Source organism: Crocodylus porosus, unplaced genomic scaffold (assembly GCF_001723895.1).
Source record: "Crocodylus porosus isolate Cpor-Errol unplaced genomic scaffold, CroPor_comp1, whole genome shotgun sequence".
Taxonomy (NCBI): domain Eukaryota; kingdom Metazoa; phylum Chordata; order Crocodylia; family Crocodylidae; genus Crocodylus; species Crocodylus porosus.
In genome coordinates, this window is record NW_017728907.1 from 46,204,024 (window position 1) to 46,224,122 (window position 20,099).

Below are 20,099 nucleotides of genomic sequence, written 5' to 3' on the forward strand. Positions count from 1 at the left end.
CAAATTGGATGCTTATCTTGCTGGGATCCTATGACCCCAGCTGACTTCCTGCCCTTTGGGCGGGGCTGGACTCGATCTCCCGAGGTCCCTTCCAGCCCTGATGTCTATGAAATCTATGAACCTACCCCTAGGACCAGGGAGAGCTAGCACCCATGTCTCCCCTACGTGAGGTAGAGACCCTGCAGCTTCAAAGGCGTGTTGCCAAAGTCAACACAGAACAGCAGTACGGGCAGAACCTTTGCTCAGGGTGAAGCCACTGTGTGAGAAGTGTTACCTGTCAGCGTATCTCAGGGTGTTCAGGGTGTATTCACAAGAGCTCATGCCGGGTGAAATCATGGCGATCTGCAAATACACAGGAGGTTGTTACAGGCCACGTGGGCTCCTGCCGGCGAGACAATATGGGGCAAACATCCCAGGCAGACAGCTTAGTGACCTGTTGTTTTACAGCCTGGGTTCAGACATGACTTCTTCCTTCTAAAACTACGGTGTGAAACTTGGGCTGCACAGATTAGTGGCCAGCTAAGTCTGTGGGCTGGATCAGGCCTGCAGATTGTCCCTGCATGCTGGATCCACATCCTGGGGCTGGTTCGGTACAGGTGCCACAGGCAGCTTATGCCCTGGACCAGCCTCCAAACGCCGCCAGCAACATGCACCCCAGACCAACTGCATGCTCCCAGTCCAGTACAGACCCCAGCTGGGACAAACAGGCAGCACTGGGGGCTGGGTGCCAGGGCTCTGTAGACTGGATCTTTGACCCCCAAGTTATTAAATTCCTAGACCTCAACTTAATCAGCTCTTCACCCTTCCTTGCTATAATCCAGGCTCCTGTTGTATGTTGTCTGGCAGCAAGAGACTTCTGAGCTGGGGAAACTGAGTTCTACATCCAGCCCCGCTATTTGCTGGTTTTTTTCACCTTGGGGAACTGAACTGTGGCACAGTGAGACACCTGCCACCTCTCCACAGGGCCTGGAGCGCAGAGAGCTCCACCAGTTCAGCATTCAGTACTGGTGGGAGTACCTTGCTCTGGTCCCGCTGTTGCAGGCCAGCAGGCACTTAGTAAACTTGTTGGTGTGGGAGCTATTCCTTCTGGCTTCTGCAGGGGGTTGATAACTAAACTCTGAATGCAGAGTGGCTCTTGGTGGCATCAGCCAGAAGAAACTAGCTCAGCTGGGGAAGTTTCCAGGAAAGAAAATTAAATCTTTCACCTGCAAAGTGACCGGATTTGGGCTGGCGTCAAGAAAGGTCTGGTCACTTTTAGACACCTGCTTTTCTGAGCGATCAGCTGCCTAAATCCGATAGGTTTAGGTGCTTGAATCAGACACTGGGTTTGTCCGTGAAGTGCTGTGCTCACCATGCAGGTCCGGGAGTTGGAGCCTATAAAGGAGTCCCGCAGCACCTGGGTCAACTTGCTCTCCCGGAACGGCGTGTGGGACTTGTTCTGGCCGAGCGCGCGGATGCACTCCTAGGAAATAAACCATGGGAGCCTCGTCAACACAGCGTCTCCTGCCAGCACGCTATGGCACTAGATGGCTGCTGTGGCACCACCCCAAGGGCTCTGTCAGGGTCCAGGTCCACTGGGTCCCAGAGCTTCTCAATCTGCAGGAGCTCCACGCAATGGCTTAACTGCTTTGGCTTTCACACACAGTCGCCTTGAGCACTGCGTGGCACTGCTGCTGTCAGGGAGTCCTGCACACCCCTCACCCCTTTCTGCTGCACTGGGTACGTCCCTACAGTCCTCCTCACAGATGCTTTGTGAACTGGGCTGAACTGCTTCTGTGATCAACGACCAGCATGCAAGAGGAGCAGGGAAAGTTTCACGGGAAATGCACAGGGCAGTGACCACTCAGTGCTAAAGCAACCACGGGAAAGAACAAGGGTCACAGGTCGTGACTTGGTTTCCCTGCTCGACTGGCCAAGATATCGTTCTCTCAAAGAAATGGGCAGGAATACAGACATCTGACCTGTATAAGTCTCCACATGACGGAATAGGGCTGGGAGTCCCAAACTCGCCTCAGACCGTGAGAATGGATTCTGAGGGGCCAGCAAGCATGTCTGTTCTCCTCTGTTTGCAGCTGCTCTTGGTAATGATGCCCGATTGCCAATACCCCAATAAGCTGGTGTCTAGTTCAGAGGACCTGGCTTTGGCTTCTTTTGTACTTATCCAGATAAAAATAAAAGCTGCCAGAGACATCCCAGGTGTGACAGCATCACCATTCTGTGCCCTCCAACATCACACTGTGACTGCTAATAAGCCACGTAGCTTAAGCGCAGAGATGGGCAGGGCCTCGGGGCATTTTTTTCCTCTGTCTCCGTGTACAAGTGTTCCGTAAGAAACTGCTCTGTGCTGGGAAGACTGTGCCGGTCACACTATGCCAAGCCAAGAGGGCGCCCCCATCTAGGCACGGCTCTTACGGGTGACTGCCTACCTTCAGGGCCAGCAGGCTCTTGTTGATCTCTGCCCCTTCCATACGTGTCTGCCGGTCAGCGCTGGAGGTATCCGCACCCCGCTCGTTCCCAGCCAAGTCCACCAAGGAAAACTTGCCGTGAAGCTTCCCACGGCGGCGGAGGAGGATCTGGAAGCAGGCGTGGGACCGGGAGGAGCTGGAGTTCGCAAAGGTCTGCCCAGATGTCCTGCAGGGAGGGATACAAAGACAGGAGGAATTCAGGAGTCAAGACATCTCTGGGGCGAGCACTAGGAGAGCTGGCCTCAAGTTACACAGCCAGACAGAGTGACACGGTCTAGCTGCCTTGCCTGTTATTTCACGCAGGCTAATACAAGATGTGACCAGTGCCCGATTCCTGCAGCTCAATTCAATCCACTCCTAACCCCTCCTTCCAGACCCTCCCAAGCCCACCACTCTCTCTGTCCTGGCTGTGCTTTGAACTTCTCATTGACCTATTCAGGCCTGGAAGCTGTGCACTGCAGGCTGTCCCTCCCATAGAGGAGTGTTTCTCCTGGGCAGCACTTCTGATGCCCCAAGTCCAGGCTCCGGCTCAGCCCGTTGTGCTACACAATGGGCCCCATCACCTGTTTGTGACCAGCCCTTGCTCTCCTGAGGAAGTGGAGTTGGCCCATCACCCCAGTCCTGCACTACAAGTCCTCACAGGGCCTGGCACCAGGGATGGGATGTTTTCCCTTGGCCTCTTAAACCAATCCATTCCCCTACTGGCTATGTTAGTGGCCAGCCCAAACCCTGCCTGCATCCCTCATGTATCAGGTCTACACAGCACAGAGCTGGGTGCGGTTTGCTGCAAACGCACCCGTTAGACTTGCAGGCTGGACTAAAGCTCTTCATAGTTTGCGAGCACTGGAAGGTCACCAGGGCCGGTTTGGGTTTGCTACTGGCTTTGGTGAGCATGTATATATTTAGCTAAGAGGCATGTGAGCTACTGAAAGCCCCCCTACCCCCAATCTTCAAATCTCCATAACCGTTACTAGGAAGGGGGTCATATCAGTCAAATGCTGCTTGCTGCCAAAAGAGATGGTAGGGTCACCTCCCCACCCTTCTCTCAGGGAACTAGGTAAGAAAAAGCTCTACAGACGGGACTGCCTTTGGAAGTAGAGTTTGGAAGTAGGTTTTTTAAGAGCAGTTTGTGCTTCAGCCTCAGAGCACGGGGAGGAGAGGCTCACATCTGGAGTGCAGTACCGACTGCCTTCACCAAAGCAAGCTGCAAACAGGCTGGAAGAGCAGTGCGCTGTCCCAGGAGCCTGGCCAGCTGCTGGTTACCATCTCACCTGGAGGAGATGCTTCTCACAGTGGCACAGGGCAGAGAGCAGCCACACAGGGGAAAAGCCCGAAGTTGTGCTGCCCCTCCTGACCCTAGGGCAAGCAGGGCCTCAGCTCTCAGCTGCCCAGTGAGGTCTGTGCTGCAGCGTGTTCGACAGGCCTTGAGAAGCTCCTGATAGGCAGGTGCTGACCGAGAGGCCTTTAAGGAGACAGACAGAGGCCTCCTACAGGCTTTTCATAAAACAAGCCACCCCTTACAGTATCTGTGCCCTGGCCTTGTACCATACTGACTGATCTTACTCCCCTGGGAACTGAAGGGTATACTCATCACAGGGGAGTGTTGTTAGCCAACTCTCATCTGAAGCCTGGTCAAGCGGCCAAAGTTACGGATGGTCCAGTTCTAATACGAGCTAGAAAGAAACTGCTGCTTCCTCTGGAGACGAACCTGCAGGCACTGCCCATCTCGATCATCCTGATGACATCCTCAGCACAGCTGACCTGGTGCTCTTGGAGGCCGACCACCTGGACCTGCTGCTTGCCGTCTTCCAGCACGCGGAGCTTTGCCTTCTTGTTCAGTAGGTCGAACACCTGGATTGAAGCACAAAGATGGTTCCTTTCCTTGGGTCCGTCTCCCTACCCACGTCTTGAAGGGAAGCAAAGCCCAGTGCCACAGTGGCAGACCAGCAACACATCACCCAAACTTCCCCATTAAATCCTTCCAGAGGCACAAAAGACCCAGCACCCAACAGGGATGTGCAAGCAGGAGGTAAAAAATGCGCCAAATACAAATAAGTGATTTAAGTTACAGATATGCAATGTCTCACCTTCCCATTATAGATTTCAAAGAACGTCACGTAGACTTCCAGGCTCAGGTTCCTGTACCGTGACTGGTTCTGGAGGAGGAAGACATCCCGTGCTAACAGGGAAAGGAGGCAATAGTCAGCTAGATCACAGACCAGTCCCAGCTGCATCCTTACATATATTTTTATTCATAAGGACCTTCAAAGGTCTTACAGGCTTCACTATAATAGATACGATCCAAGCACACACATGCGTGTACATGCACAGAGACGCACTGGTTTCTAGTTCAAACCCTTAGAAGCAACTTACATGCAAATGCATAGATCCCCTTGGAAGCATTCTGAGCTCTCCCTGAGAAATCTCCTCCCATGGTCTATAAAATAAAGGCAGGTCATTACTGAGAAGTCAGGCTAGCAAGACACTGCACCCCCCATAATATATTGCACTCTGAGCCATGGACAAATGTAACCTGCAGAAATGGAGATGCCACCTATAGCATGTGCATGTAAAAAACACACCTCGTCTCATGCAAGTGTTAGGGCCTCTACACCAATCCAGGACACATGACATGTGATCCTCACACCTCAATGTGCAGGCTGGCACCCTAGTCTCATAGGCTGGGGACTGTAACATGACCAAGGTGCCAGAGCTAGGGGTTGTAACATGAAACTAGCAGGGAAGGAGTTTAAAATTAACACCAGGAAGTTTTTTCCCCCCAGCGTGTCACTGATGTGTGGGACTCATTTCCACTAGATGTGGTGGAAGCCAAGAGTGTAGCCAGATTCACCACGGGACTGGACCCATGCTTGGAGGAAAAGGGCATCAGTAGCCATTGAGCTTGGGAGTGAGAGGCATGGCCTCTGCATCAGACCTTCAATGCTGGAGGCTGCAAGGGAGAGAGGAACGGGGGAAACCCTGCTCAGCCCATCACTTTCCCTCCAGCCTCTGCCATGATGTGACGCAGGAGACTGGCCAAGATGGACCTAGGGTCCGACCCAGGACAGGGCAGTGCTTATGCTCTTATACTGAAATGTGCCAATTTGAGACAGAGCCCTGGATAACAGATCCTCCTGCTCTTCACGGGCTGCACGTTAGAGTCAGCCGTACAACTTTTCCTGCCCACCAAAAGGCAGCAACTGCTGCCTTCCATTGTAGAGTCAACATTATTAGCCCATCTGCTGACAAGTGACCCGTCTCCCCGTGGCAATTCAGTTCCAAGTTCAATAACTGTGTCTACAAAACTCCACAAGCCATGAGACGATCACCAGGCCAGGATCCTCCTTTCCATGCCCACAGGTCTGGGGGTTCAGATACTCTGCCTATTCAGTTGGGCATTCTGTATGCAAGCCCCAGGTCCAGAGACCTGGGAGTTCGGATGCCCCCAGGCACACTTGATCTTAGCCAAGTGGCCTATTGCTGTCATTTTAGAGGATGATAGTTGCATAGTAGGTAGGGTCAGAAGGGACCAGAGCAGATCGTCAAGTCTGACCCCCTGCTGTGGGCAGGAAAGGATGCTGAGGTGAAACAACCCCAGCAAGGTGTTCATCCAGCCTCCTTTTGATAAAAAAAAGAAGATGCAGTTTCTAGAGAAAAATCACTGAGGAGCAACATAGCGTTGCACCAGGTAGGTTGGGACAACTAGAGACACTGCAAACCCAAGCACTTACATGCGTTTTGCCACTGCCCGTTTGGCCATATGCAAAACACGTGGCCTTCCCGCCCTCAAAGATCGTCTGCACAAGAGGCCTTGCGGTGAACCTGGGAATTCAGAACACAAAACCTAGAGCTTAGTGGGGGCAGATGACAGGACACTGAGCAATGGGCTCTAGCTGCAGCAAGGGAAGTTGAGGTTAGATATTAAGAAAACACTCTCTCCCATGGAGGGCCATAAAACACTGCAACAGGTTCCCCAGAGAGGTGGTGGAGTCTCCATCCTTGCACGTGTTTAAGACCCTGGTAGACAAAGCCCTGGCTGGGATGATGTAGTCGGGGCTGGTCCTGCTTGGAGCAGGGATTGGACTAGATGCGACTCCTGAGCTCCCTTCCAGCCCTCATTGTCTGTGATTATGTATAAAGACAAGAGTAAGGCACAGTGGAGGCCATTTCCACCCAGGAATCCCAACAAAACAAACAATGCCAGGAGTTAAAAAAAAAAAAAACACTCGGTGTCAGGCTGATGCTGCATTGGGGTCAGGAAGGAATTTCCCCCCTGGTCAGACTGGTATGGGGTCAGGGCAAGGGTGTTGCTTTCTTCTGTGGCCAGGGCATGACCTCTGCCTGGGATCTCTCGAGTGTATATTAACAACGTTCGGAGCAGTGGGACATGGGCTGCCACGGTCCCCTGCTTCCCTGGGGCAGGTCCAGGCACAATGCCTTGTGTTGTGTCAGGGCTGACTAGTTCTGCTAAGAGCCTGGGCAGTGGATTTCTATGGTATGGCTTGGATAGGGCTGGGCCTGAATGGGGTGGAGGGCTGGACCAGACGACCTCTGGAGGGCCCTTCCAACCCGATTTCTCTTGGACTATGACTGAAACTTCACCAAGAGGCTTAATGGACATACAGCCTGCTGGTTTCTAACCAAATCGGGGGTAGTCAGATGTGACCTTACAAGCACCTGCAGATCGAATGCCCCTAACTACATAACCAGAGACAGCTGCTTTCAATTTACTCATGAGACAGACTACATCTTATGGTGGAGACAGACTAAGTCGTCTGCCTCCACCAAGTGGCAAAGTCCATTACCTATACACCATCTCGTTGGAGGCCGTTTCATCAAATGAGTAGTCAAATTTGAAGGCTTGGTTTTCCAGGTACTTGGTGAGGTCCACCTTCAACTTGGGCTCATGCACCAGCAGGACGTTCTTGCTGGGAACTGTGATCACGTCACATTCCTTCTTGAGACGCTCTGTTGAGGGCAATGTTCGGTACGTCACACAAAGGAGGCCATGTCCAACCCCGCTCAGCGCACAGGGCAGGCTTCACCCGTTCGTGCTTACCTTGCTTATTGAGGGGCCGCTTCCTCACACAAACACAAATCCTGTGTTCTTCTATCTGGGGGAGAAGGATGACAGGTTACCAGAGACCGAGCAGAGAGCTCCAGGACTCCCCAGTCATGTATGTGCCGTCTCAGGCTGAGCCTATGCTATGGAGCAGCTGCTGCTCAAACTATGGCAGGAGTGCTCAGGCAATGAGGCTGCTGGGGAGGACACAGCTTTGCTGGAAAGAACTTTTCTGCTGCTCAAGATTCACCTGCTCCTGAAAAGTGACAGCTGCTTTGCCGCATGATCCCTTCCAACGAAGCCCTGCCAGCAGCCTTCCATCATGAGAGACTGAGCCAAACAGAGGAGCTGTTTTTTGCAGCCACTGGGCTGAATTCAGCCCGTACAAGACTCCACAGATTCGGTAGCCCATCAGGGCTGGCTTTGATCCTATCGGTTTGCAGTCAGTGGGGGGAGGTGTTGACTAGAGGAAAGCGCTAGGCAAATGCCCGTGGCTTGTACAAACATGATGCTGGCTGTAGGTCGTAGAATCATAGAAAACCAGGGTTGAAGAGAGCTCAGGAGGTCACATCTAGTCCAACCCCTGCTCCAAGCAGGATCAGCCCCAACTACATCATCCCAGCCAAGGCTTTGTCTACCCGGGTCTTCAAAACCTCCAAGGATGGAGATTGCACCACCTCTCTGGGTAACCTGTTCCAGCGCTTCACCACCCTCCTAGTGAAAGCTTTTCCTAATATCCAACCTCAACTTCCCTCGCTGCAGGTTGAGCCCATTACTCCTTGTCCTGTCATGTGCCCCCACTGAAAACAGCCCAGCTTCATCCTCTTTGCACCCCCCTGCAGGGAGTTGAAGGCTGCTGTTCAATCCCCATCAGTTTTCTCTTCTCCAGACTAAATCAGCCCAGTTTCCTCTCCTCACCAGTCATGACCCCCAACCCCCAAACCATTTTGTTGCTCTCCGCTGGACTTTCTCCAATGTGTCCACATCCTTTCTGTAGTGGGGGGACCACAACTGAACACAGGACTTCAGATGTAGCCTCACCAGTGCTGAATAGAATCACTGCCCTCGATCTGCTGGCAGCGCTCCTCCCAATGCAGCCCAGGATGCCGGGAGCCTTCTTGGTAACTGCTGGCTTCTGTTCAGCTTTTTGTCCCCCGTTCCCCCAAGTCCTTTTCTGCAGAGCTGCTGTCCAGCCAGTTGGTCCCCAGCCTGTCCCAGTGCATGGGACTGCTCTGTCCTAAGTGCAGGACTTTGCACTTATCTTTACTGAACTGCACAAGATTTCTTTTGGTCCAATCCTGCCTCGCAGGAGATCCCTTTGCCCCAATCACCTGTCGTGGAGCTTGCTGCGCAGCAATGGAACACTACATGTGGTGGTCTGGAGTACAGCTTTGTCACGAGAAGATCACTCCAGCTATCTGGGTGTTTAATGAAAGCTCGAGCAACTCCAGAGGTGATGCAACCCCCTTCACTGCTTTGTCCACTGACCTGGTTTGAATGTTACCCTTAATGTTTAGCCCACAGCTCTGGTGCAATAGGAACAAGCTCAGCCAGTCGAGCACAGTGGGACTCTGTTCTAGCTCATCCATACTTCTACTAGGTTACGCTAAGCCAGTACCAAGGCCAATGTTTCTGGCCAGGTTGTAGCCCCAGCCCCAGCCCCAGCATGATGAAAGGCAGACTCCTGTGGTATTTCCATGGCAGTCGGTGCCAATATCGACTCACCGGATCATCCATGGATATGGGCCGACAGGCCAAAGTTGCTTGGACTTCTTTGATCATTCGTGCAAACTCCCAGTTCGGGCAGCTGCTGTCGAATTCCTGCAGGTCAATGACAGGCAATAAGGTATTTCAGCTGCTACAGGCCACAGCCAAGAGGGTGTCAAATACCAACACTAGGTGCCCTGGTCTGTAGAAGAACCCCATGGTGCTGCAAATCACCTGCTGGAACATTTAAGGCCAGGCAGGGGGACTTGTCCCATGCAGCAGGAAGGACAACTTCCAAGGAGATCCGCAGTTGCATTCTGCTGCTGTTCCTCCTCACTGCCTACATCCACTGCCCTCCACCAAGACACCTAGGATTTCCCACTTCCAGCCCACTGCTGCCTCGCGGTACCACCACATCCAGCATGCTAGCCCTGTACAAAGCACAGCACAGCACAGCAACACTGGAGTCGGCAAGGGCTCCACCATGCTGACAAAGATGCCACACCATAGAAAACTAAGGACAGTCAACCCAGCATTGAGCCAGCTCCCTGCTTTTTCTAGGGCCATGATTCTCATCCAGGGTACTGCAGTATGATGGGGTGCCTGGAGATCATTTCAAAAGTGCCAAGCAGTGTTTGCACTGTTAGGATTCACAAGATAATCCCAGATTTCATTTAGGAATCTGTATTGCTAAAGTCATTCCGCCCAGCTTGCTCAGCTCTTTGCAATGGGAGAATTCCTCTAATTTTTTTTCTGTAGTCAAAAAAAAGGAGTGAGAACACAGAGCTGGCATTTCCCAAGGGGTGTCTTGTATTTAAGAGGTTGAGAACCACTGATCTAGGGAGGACAGCAGGAGAATCCTGCACCAGCAGCTCTCCCTTGTGAGGCTTCATATGGCCAAGAGAAGAGAGGCCACGCAATAGAGATCTAGCACGGTCTACAGCCTCATTATCTGGTTACAAGCTCTGTAACCATATGACTAGCTCAGCTTGATCTGCCTGCCCTGCGATGAGGTTTGCCAGCAGCCTGCCTTACGCCGTCAACAAGCTCCAGAGCTGCACTTGGCACCAGGCTGCTTTCTAGGGCTAGCAGCGGTTAGTAGAGTTAGCTCAGCTCAGAGACCCAGTGGAGTCAGGTGGAGTCTACTGGCACAGCAAAAGACCTGCAAGAACATTGTGAAGCTCCACCTGCTGCAGCAATCCCTGGACTGGCAGAAAAAAAACGGTCAGGGAATTAACCACCCTCCCCCAACATCCAAAAATCAACTACCTGAGATTCCTAAAGAGATTCTATCTATGAGAAGAGCCTTTTAAAGAATGCAAAGTAATCCAAAAAACCCATGCTCGATATCCAGCTTGCCCAATATGCATACACTAACCCGGTTTCTCCGTTAGCTCTGTTTTATAAGCAGTGCCATTCCCCACCTGTGCCCGTTTCGTCCTGATCTCACTATTCTGAGCTCTCTTCTCTTCCCTCTTGTTCTTCATCTTCTCCATCTCTTTCACAATATTAGATTTCCTCCGAACTGAGAAAAAAAGGACATATCCATCACCCCTGAAAAGCAGTCCCATCTAAAAAGAACCCCCCACCCTTTGTCTAGGCCTAGGTTAATGACATCCCATTTGCACAGGGCCCTATCTTCTAGAGGGCGATCCTTTGGTGTGTTCTGCTTTCAGTGCTGCCTTCCCAGAAGACATCTACTTTGAGAAACCAGTTCGAGAGCTGGCACGTCCAAACAGATGCAACTTGACAGCAAAATGACCTTTTAACTGGAAGCCACCGAGGGGTGTCTTAGCACCCCTAAAGCACTATTGAGTGAAGGTTGCCTCAAGTATAGGGAAACCAAGCCCCAACAGACGCTGCTGCAATGCTGATCAACAAGTCCATGCTCCTCCCACTGCTCCCTGTACCTGGATATGAGGAAGAGCTGCTCCTGGCAGGGGGAAGATGTTCTTCCACCATTTCGTTTGCCAGCGAGGATTCTGTAGCACAACGCTGCCTGCTAACCCGGGTTTGACTGATGGCTGAAGGGAAGTGCAGCAATGGAAGAGCATTGATTAGGCCTCAGAAGCAAGGACAGAGGGTTTCCGTGTGCAAAACCCAGAGGGCAGAGAGGGTTCAGGGAAAGGGGAAGAGAAAAGAGGTTTGTGCCATGAGAGTTTGGGCCAAACAACAAAGGGCACAACCATAAAGAAGCACAAGGGCCATTCTCACCTGTGCTAGGGCAGGGGGTGACAACCCTTTGAGCAGCAGCCATGTAAGCTGAGCTCGTTCCAAAGCAGATCATGACACTCGTGACCCTGCACCGCTCAAGTTCTGGCTCCACGGGCTGTGTGACATCACTTAGCAGGCTGGGTCCCACCCACAGGCTGTAGCTTGCTGACCCCTGCATTGAGGTACTGCAGAATTCAGGTGCAAGACTGGCCTTTATGCTGCTGTACAACTCGTTTACAGGGACACGCTGCCTTCGGTTTAACAACCACGTGGCATTTTCATGTAGCCCCCCAGGCTCCCACCCAGCTGCCACTTGCTCCATCACTCTGGCTGCAGCAGCAGCAGGGGTCTCCAGGCTCCCCACTCTCCCTCGGCTGCTGCTTCCTGCCCGCATCCCAGAGGGATTGGGCAGGGCGGCACAGCCTGTGATACTAAGGGACCTGGTGGCCTGGAGCACCTGTGCTCACTGAAAAAAGCAGAAGAGAGGACGTAGCCTGTGACCAGGGAGCTGAGGGTAAGGCCAGGGAATGGGGAGTGCAGCAGCAGGGGTGCCTGCCTGTGCAGCCTCCAGTGGCTTAGAAGTCAGACAACCCTGCTTTAGGCAACAAGTGTATTAATGGTGTGATCACATGGCATCGTTAGCTGCCTGTGCACCTGCCATCTTCCCCTGGCCAGCCAGAGGTCTGCCATTCCCAAGAACTGCAGCTAGCGACACTTGGTTACACAGCCCCGATAAACCAACGTCAGGTTTACTCCTGGGTGTGCAAACAATTGGCAACATTTACCTCCATCGCATCAGGAGGCTCTGCCAGGTGCCTCAAGACCCTCGTCAACGGGCAGAACCTACTTTCCAGCCAGGCACCAGCCTCTCACAACCTGTCCCGCTCTGCATGCAAAGCATTTACCAGCCGGCCACTCACCCGGAGCTGCCACAGCATTTCTTGCTTGCATCGAAGAGGACGGATCCACCTCCATCTCATTTTCTTGGAGCCTGCTCTGCGCCTCTGTGATGACAGACATCCTGGTGACTCTCCCACGTACGGCTGCGAGGACAAGGGAAACGAGGTCAGCATTTCTGGGCACTGGGCACGGAAAAGGCCCGAGTAGCACACAGCAGTACAGAACCTAATGTGGTTACACCAATGGCGGCAGCATCTTGGAGGCTTTAGGGAAGTGAGGGAGGTGCAGTGGTGAGCTAGCCAGGCAGCTGGGTGAAAGGTGCTCATGGGGGTGCCAGCAGCAGAAGACAAGACCACTCAGATGGGACCTCAGACCCGGGGGACCCCCTCCCTTGTCCCACTTGGCCCAGAGAATGCCAGGATTCATTAGCTGCAGTTCACGAGCTGCCATTTACCAAGGGGGCAATTCAGAAGCTCAGGGTACTGGGAATTGCCCACAGAGCCTCGCACATACAGGCTGGCAGATGGGCTCTGTGGTGACGAAGGGGCAGCAGTCCAGCAGCTGAAAGGAGCATGGCTGTCTTGGCAACAAGCCTCCCCTGCCCAGATGTGCCCCACCACCTGGCATCCTTGAAGTCCTTGTGCTGGCTCCTGAAGGAGAGTGACAATGACCGCCCCTCTCGCTCTCCTGCCAGGTCTGGCATGAGGAAGCTGCTCCGGGGAAGCACTGTGCCCATCACCACTGCTGCAGCAATGCCCCCTTCACTTAACAGCTGTGGAGCTGCTGCCTCTGTGATAACACTGCACTGCCCCAACAAGCTACTGGATAAATACAAGGAACATCCTCACGGTCATTCAAGACAGCAGCCAGCTTCCTACTTGGAGGAGTTCCGGGAGCTTCTCAACACCGGTGCCTTAGCTTAGGATTGCGTCAGGGACCCTCTCAGGGAGCCCAGCCTGGGCAGCTGCACCTGCCTTGGGCTTCTGGCTGGCAAGCACTGCCCAGCTAGTTGACCAGCTTGCCTTCCCGAGGCAACAGGTCTGAGCTAGCCTGCTGCGGCCAGCCTCCTGGTCCCCGCTCCATCCTTGGACTCCAACTTTGGACCCATCTCCTGACCCTGCTTGGCTCTGTTCTTGGTTGATAACTTGGCATCTGATTCCCAGACACTGCCCCTGGCTCATGCTGTGGACTCTCCCTGGATTTCCTTCCAAATCTGGTAATTTGGCTCCTGAACTCTAACCCAGCTTCTGGCTCCTATCTCCCCTCAGGGACCTAACCCCTAGGCCATACTGCCCATGATCTGGCCCCTTCAGACTGTTCGGCAAAGTAAGCATATCAGACTGACAGTCTGCAGTCTAAATCTTGGATACCCCCTCTGACTGACCAATAACGATGCTGAAGCCAGAGTCATTTGCACATGAAGAATCAAGACTCCTTCCCCGGGTTTATGATTAGCAAGCATTCTGGGTAAGCCCTCTCCACAGCATTGGCAGCTGTGCCTGTGAAACATGCAGACCTCATCAGACCCCTTTACCTGGCAGCTGCTGGTCAGGTTCAGAGACCGTAGGTGTCACTTTTGCAACTTTAGGAACAAAACAGAAGGAGATGTTCATCACACTGGGAAAGAGCAGATGCCACGCATCGCAAGGCACTATTTCCAAACCCAGGCTCGCCAGAGAGCTGGGCAGGAAGGCCACTCTGCTACAGAAAGAAGCTGCAGATTCGGTTCAGGGGGTTCTCACAGTACAGGCCACTGCAAAAAGCTTCCAGAATTTACAAGCTTTGGGTTTGAGGTGACAGGGCCCACTGCACCCTGAGGGACTCCTGTTTCCTTACAGAGCTGTAATACCCAAAGCTGGGATTCAGCTTGCTCACCTTTGTGCTACAGGGCTTGAAACAAGGTGAACTCAAGTGGCCTCGAGTGAGATGTGTTGGAGCTAACGGAAGACTGAAAACACCCTGCTCCGCGAGCTGGCCTTGCACTTGGTGATGGGGACCGCACGTAGACCACATGCCCAACAGTCACAGGTCTCTGCTGCAGAAGAGCAATGGGGAGCTCGGGATGGCACATCCCACCTGTCAGGGACTGGCTGCAAAGCCCTTTGTTTCTTCGGCTGGCCATTCGCTTCCCGGAACGGAGCTGCCCAGACAGTCACTGCTGTGCCCCAAGATACCAACCAGTTCCCAAACTTGATGGAGCAGTCTAGGTTTAAGGCCATTATGGCTGCTGTGACAGATTCACACTGGTCCTGCCCTACAAGTCACCTTTCCCCTCCAGCATCACACAGGACCGAGGGGCAGGGCAGTGCTCACAGCATGGACTCTCCGAAGAGGACAAATGGTGGCCAACAGGAGGCTTGCGTGAACATGGGAATTTCTTCACCCCATCTCTGCCCCTTTCAGCAGCACCTGCTTCCCCTTTCCTCATCCTTTGTATTTAACAGCCCAGCTCGGGTTAGAGGTGGGCAGGGCTAGGACCAGCTTGTAGGTAGTCAACCCCTGCTCTAAGCTGCCAACCTATTGTGCCTTCTGCCAGTGCATGTGAAGGGGGCGAATAGGCCTAACTGATGCCCTGCAAGGGCAGGCAACCTTGCTGGGACCGCTCCTCTCCATCTTTTCACACCACTCTCCTCTGCTAAAGTCTGTCCCCAAACCATTTTGGTCTGTGAGCTCAGAGGCTCTGACCTACACAACGTTCGTGCACACATTGGCTAGTCTAGAAAGCCCAGCAAGAGCCAGGCCTCCACTATTTTCTTAGCAGACTGTTCAACAGATGCACGTCCCCTTTTCACTCCTAGTGTTTTCTTGTTGCTTCCATTTTTCTCCCCATCTTATAGCTCAAAGAAGGTAGCCCTTTCCCTGCTCCGGAGGGCTCCATAGCACCCGCTTCCCTTGCACTGGAGAATGTATTAAATTAGCTGCTGTAAGAATTTGGTTGTAACTTGTGAGTGGAACAGATTAAGTGAGAGCTATGAGAAAAGGCAAGTGACAGCTTACCAGCCCTCCAGTTTGTGCGCTTGCTCACCCACAGAAGCACTAGAGCAGCCTGCTGGCAGAGGGACTGCACTGGGGCATGAAGGCATCTGAACCCTCTTAAAGGTAATCAATGTACTCAAAGCCTTGTGACTTCTGAATTGAATCTGTAACATTATGTAGGTATCAACACAAGATCTTGATAATCAGACTGCGGAGACTGACTTTTGTTGGACCACATTTCTGACACAGGACAAATAGCAGCAGTTCCCAGGACTACAGGAGAGGAGTGGAATCGGACATTCTTACCTTCACGCGGGGCAGGGATTTTTGACGATGTTGTTCTTCGCTTGAATGTCTGCAATAAGCAATAGACTGCAGTCACCAAGGGGGATAAGTTCCTAAATCACGTACCACACCTGCGTGTTAGGACAGTGTCACTTACTTAAAAGTGCTCCTTATCTATTTCAAATGGTAGAACGCTCCACAAACCCACCCCACTATAAACCCTACCTGCACATCCATAGGGTTAAAGGGTCAAAGTAGACTTCAAGAAGCAAATACTTATTTTGCTACAGAGGCATTTACATCTCCACCTGCCCCTGCTTGAATTTCAGCACCATGATAAAGTCTGAAGCATTTGAGAGCACTGACCTGGACACCTACATTCTCCTGCAGAGGAAAGTTCTCTTTCACCTCAGAGGGGCTAGGAATTTCTTCAACGATCTCAGGATTTATAGCTATTACATCATTAATCTCAATCTAGAAAGGCAAAGACAAGTGTCAGAGAGAAAGGAAAAACATTTCCACCAACAAAATAGTAAATATCATAATGCCCCTTTACAAATCCATGGCGCATCCACACCTTGAATGCTGTGCCCAGTTCTGGTTCCCACACTTCAGAAAGGATAATCCAGAGAAGGGCAACAAGGATGAATGGGGGGACCGCCACACAAGGAGAGACAAGACCAGGCCTGTCCAGTTTAGAGAAGAGATACTTGAGGGGAGACATAGTGAGAATTACAAAATACTAAATGGCAAAGAGAAAGTCAATAGGGATTTATTATTTACCACCTCTCTCAATACAAGAGCCAGCGGTCGTAACATGAAACGAGCAGGCTGCAAGTTTAAAACTAACACCAGGAAGTGCTTTTTCACCCACTGTGGAATTAAAGGATGGGACTCATTGCCACCGATGTTGCCAAAGCTGACATTTTAACCAGATTCAAAAAGGGACTGGATGAATTCTTGGAGATAAGTGGCATTAGTAGCTATGGAGCTCAGGAGTGAGGGGCACAGGCTCTGAATCAGAACTGCCTGAACCCTAAATGCTGGAGGCTGCAAGTGGGAGAGAAACAATGGGGAAAAACCCCGCTCAGACCCAGTCACTCTCCCTTCCAGCCTCCGTGCTCTGCCACCGTGTGACGCAGGGCGCTGGGCAAGACAGGCCTGGGGTCTGACCCAGCACACAGCACATCTCACGTTCTTAGCTGTGATGGAAGACTTAACAGCCAAATACCAGGCTTAAACAGATCTGAGCCACCCACCTGCTAGATGGGGAGATTACGGCCTGTTCTGACTAACAACATAGCATTTTAAATCCCGCTCCAACAGTCTGAAATTTAAAAGAAATGGGGTTTTGTTTTACTGTTTTTTCTACCAGTAGCTGCCAGTCAGGAGCCACCAGCACTTCTGGAGAGATGGGCAGGACAGGCTCAGCACCAGTCGGTTTAATATCTAGGACAAAATATGGCTCGTGGGCTGTACCCAACCTGCCAGTCAAGCCTATCCAGCCCACCAGCTGCTGCCAGGAGCCTGAGAAGGGAAGGCTGTGCCCCGTGCCGCTCGACTGCAGTGCGCCAACTCCTCCACCCCACCCCAGCTTCCTGTTGGCTCTGCAGGTGTTGGCATCCCCCCGCTCACCCAGCCCAAATAATTGCCCACCCTTGCTCTAGGGGCAGGTCTTAGCAAACCCCAGTCACCGCATGGTTTTTGCTCCCAGAGAGTGGTGCAGGGTTCCAGAAACCCTAAATCCAGGAAAGAGCTACTTACACTGAGCTAAATGGAGGACCAAGGTTTAATCCAAGAGCATTTTCTGGACTCCCTCCAGCTGGCTAGAAGCATGTAAAGTGCTTTCACTTCAGCCCACCTTCTTGACACAGCAGCGACATCATAATCCTGCACTGACAACATTCTCAGCTTTGGAAAAGCGTGATGTCACAAGTGTCCTCAGGGCAGGGGGAAGAAGTGGGGAGAGGATCTCAGAGGATGAAGACTTGGCCATACTGGCTCCTGTTTCTAAATCTCCACCTTTTATCAACAGCACAGTGCCAACTTTGGGAGAGTCCGTATGCACAGGGCTTGGATGATATATTACTGCAACCTCCGCAGAAATTCAGCTACCCTTGACATTAAAAACAGCACCACTGCTGCACAGAAAGTTCCTATTTTATACAGTCTTTTTAAAAGGCATCACTGGATAAAAATAAAGGCCACACAAAGAGCAAAAAGTCATCATTTAAGCCTGCCAGACAAGTGAAATGGTGCATTGTCGCCAAGCACACAAAATTAAAGTACCTGTCAAATTTTATAGATTAGACCTCACCTAAAATTAGTCCACTTGAAAATGAAATGGTGTGACGTGCATTCATGCAGGTGGGTGCAGGTTTAGTGCATTTGAGAACTGGCAGCTCTTTCTACAGGCTGCCTGTATGCAACCCATACAGGGTTCAAAACAAGTCCCTTTAGTTCTGGAACTGGCCCAACTAAAAATCAGTTATATTTATGGAGACAAGAGTATTGTTTATTCGGGAGCTTATGACTCATTAAGTACTGTATAATTAAGGATTTTCTCTGACTACATCCCTTGTCAAAGATCTACTTCTGAGCACTGTGAAGGGTCACATCACACTCCTGTTAAAGCCTGGCCTTGCAAGCTCAGTCTGAGGGTCACGGATTCTTGCCATCCAGCTCATCTTTAGAGAGCAAAATAATAGATTGCCAATATTACATGCCCTCAGCAAAATTGGTGGGTCTACACAAGTATGACAGAGGGTCTAATTTGGCTGGCAGAACCTGGATTGATGGGGATCAGGCAGGATATGCCAAGAACCCAATTTCCTCTTTGAGGCTTTGCCTTCTCCTTCAGGCCTCCACCTGGCTGGAGTGCTTTGTCTTCTGCCTGTGTGTGCCCTGGCAGTGTCTCAAGTGCAGGTAATGCAATTAACAGCTGGAATCCAACCCGAACAAGAGTCAAGCCCCTTTCTGCTGCAGACCTATTTGACTTCCAAGAAACTAGAAATGTCAGATCAGCACTACATTTCAGGGTAGTTTTAATGCAGGACATATTGCATCATCAAAAACAACAAACTCAACTCACCATCACGTATTCGGGGCTTCTTGGAGGAAACCTGAACAGATTGTTAGGATGACAGAAAAGTATGGCCAGAAGGGACCTCATGAGGCCTGCTCAAGGCAGGATCTTCCCGGACTCACCCATCCCAGCCACGTGACTATCCAACCTGCTCTTGAATGTTTCCAAGGATGGAGATACCACAGCCTCGCTGGGGAGCCTATTCCAGTGCTTGACCCCACTCAAAGTCAGAAAGTTCCTCCTCATCTCCAACCTCAACTTCCCCTGCTGCAACTTGAGGCTGTTGCTCCTAGTCCTGTCCTTTACAGTCGCAGAGAAAAGCCCATTTCCATCCTCGCTGCGATTGCTCTTCAGGGATCTGAAGACTTATCAACCCCCCACCCCAGTCTTCTTTTCTCCAGGCTAAATAACAGGAGCTCTTTCAGCCTTTCCTCATCAGTCTTGCCTCCCAGGCCCCTAATCATTAGAGGCACTGAGCAGCCACATGAAGCTGCTAAACTCACATAAAATAGGACTTGCCAAGTTCAGCAGTGCCAGCTCACAAGGCAAAATGGAAACCCACCATCCTATCAACTTCCCAAGACTTAATAGCACTATAACACCGCTTCAAGGAAGAAGTCACGATGCAGGGACTCCTGTAATTGTACAACACAAGAGAGAGGTGAAAGCAGATACATGTAAATTAATAGTAATTCAGATGTATTCTCTCAACTCCCTATAGTCTTATTACAGAAGGCAATGCTCTTTTCCAGTCCATGACAAATGTGGTAAGCATCATCTTCCAGGAGCAAACATAGATTCATCAATGCTAGGGTTTCACAGTTGGTAGGCTAGGGTCGGGAAAGGACCTGAGCAGATCATCAAGTCCAAACCCTGCCGTGGCAGGAAAGAGTAATGGGGTCAAATGACCCCAGCAAGGTGTACATCCAGCCTCCTCTTAAAGACCCCCATGGTAGGAGCCAACACCACTTCGCTTGGAAGTTGGTTCCAGATCCTAGCTGCCCTGACCGTGAAGTAGCGCCTCCTGATATCTAATCTGAATCTCCCCTCTGCCAGCTTGTGACCATTATTTCTAGTCACTTCTGGTCGTGCTCAGGGGAACAGGGACTCCCCCAATGCTTGCTGATCCCCTCTGACTAGTTTGTAACAGGCCACTAGATCCCCCTCAGCCTTCTCTTGTGGAGGCTGAACAGGTTCAGGTCCCATCGCCTGTCCTTGTAGGGCCTGCCCTGCTGCCCCCTGATCATGCAAGTGGCCTCCTCTGGATGCTCTCCATGCTCTCCACATCCCCCCTGAAGTGCGGCGCCAAGAACTGGACGCAGTACTCCAGCTGTGGCCTGACCAGTGCCGCATAGAGGGGGAGGATCACCTCCCTGGACCTGCTTGAGATGCATCTGTGGATGCA

At 51.8% G+C, this 20,099-nt stretch overlaps 1 protein-coding gene across 2 annotated transcripts in view; it reads right to left on the reverse strand.

Annotated features, from left to right (window-relative positions):
* Positions 1–20,099, reverse strand: part of KIF2C (kinesin family member 2C) — a 27,284-nt gene that overhangs the window by 4,147 nt on the left and 3,038 nt on the right. The window contains exons 3-18 of one of the 2 annotated variants that reach the window (XM_019531316.1): positions 15,976–16,083; positions 15,631–15,679; positions 13,883–13,930; positions 12,369–12,491; positions 11,145–11,258; positions 10,659–10,759; positions 9,253–9,348; positions 7,525–7,579; positions 7,271–7,433; positions 6,197–6,287; positions 4,839–4,902; positions 4,553–4,644; positions 4,174–4,316; positions 2,427–2,631; positions 1,352–1,462; positions 275–342 (exon numbers count right to left, since the gene is read on the reverse strand). In XM_019531316.1, coding sequence (XP_019386861.1) covers positions 275–342; positions 1,352–1,462; positions 2,427–2,631; positions 4,174–4,316; positions 4,553–4,644; positions 4,839–4,902; positions 6,197–6,287; positions 7,271–7,433; positions 7,525–7,579; positions 9,253–9,348; positions 10,659–10,759; positions 11,145–11,258; positions 12,369–12,491; positions 13,883–13,930; positions 15,631–15,679; positions 15,976–16,083 — 1,631 coding nt within the window. The remainder of the gene's footprint in view (positions 1–274; positions 343–1,351; positions 1,463–2,426; positions 2,632–4,173; positions 4,317–4,552; positions 4,645–4,838; positions 4,903–6,196; positions 6,288–7,270; positions 7,434–7,524; positions 7,580–9,252; positions 9,349–10,658; positions 10,760–11,144; positions 11,259–12,368; positions 12,492–13,882; positions 13,931–15,630; positions 15,680–15,975; positions 16,084–20,099) is intronic. The other variant, XM_019531317.1, reaches the window with a different exon arrangement.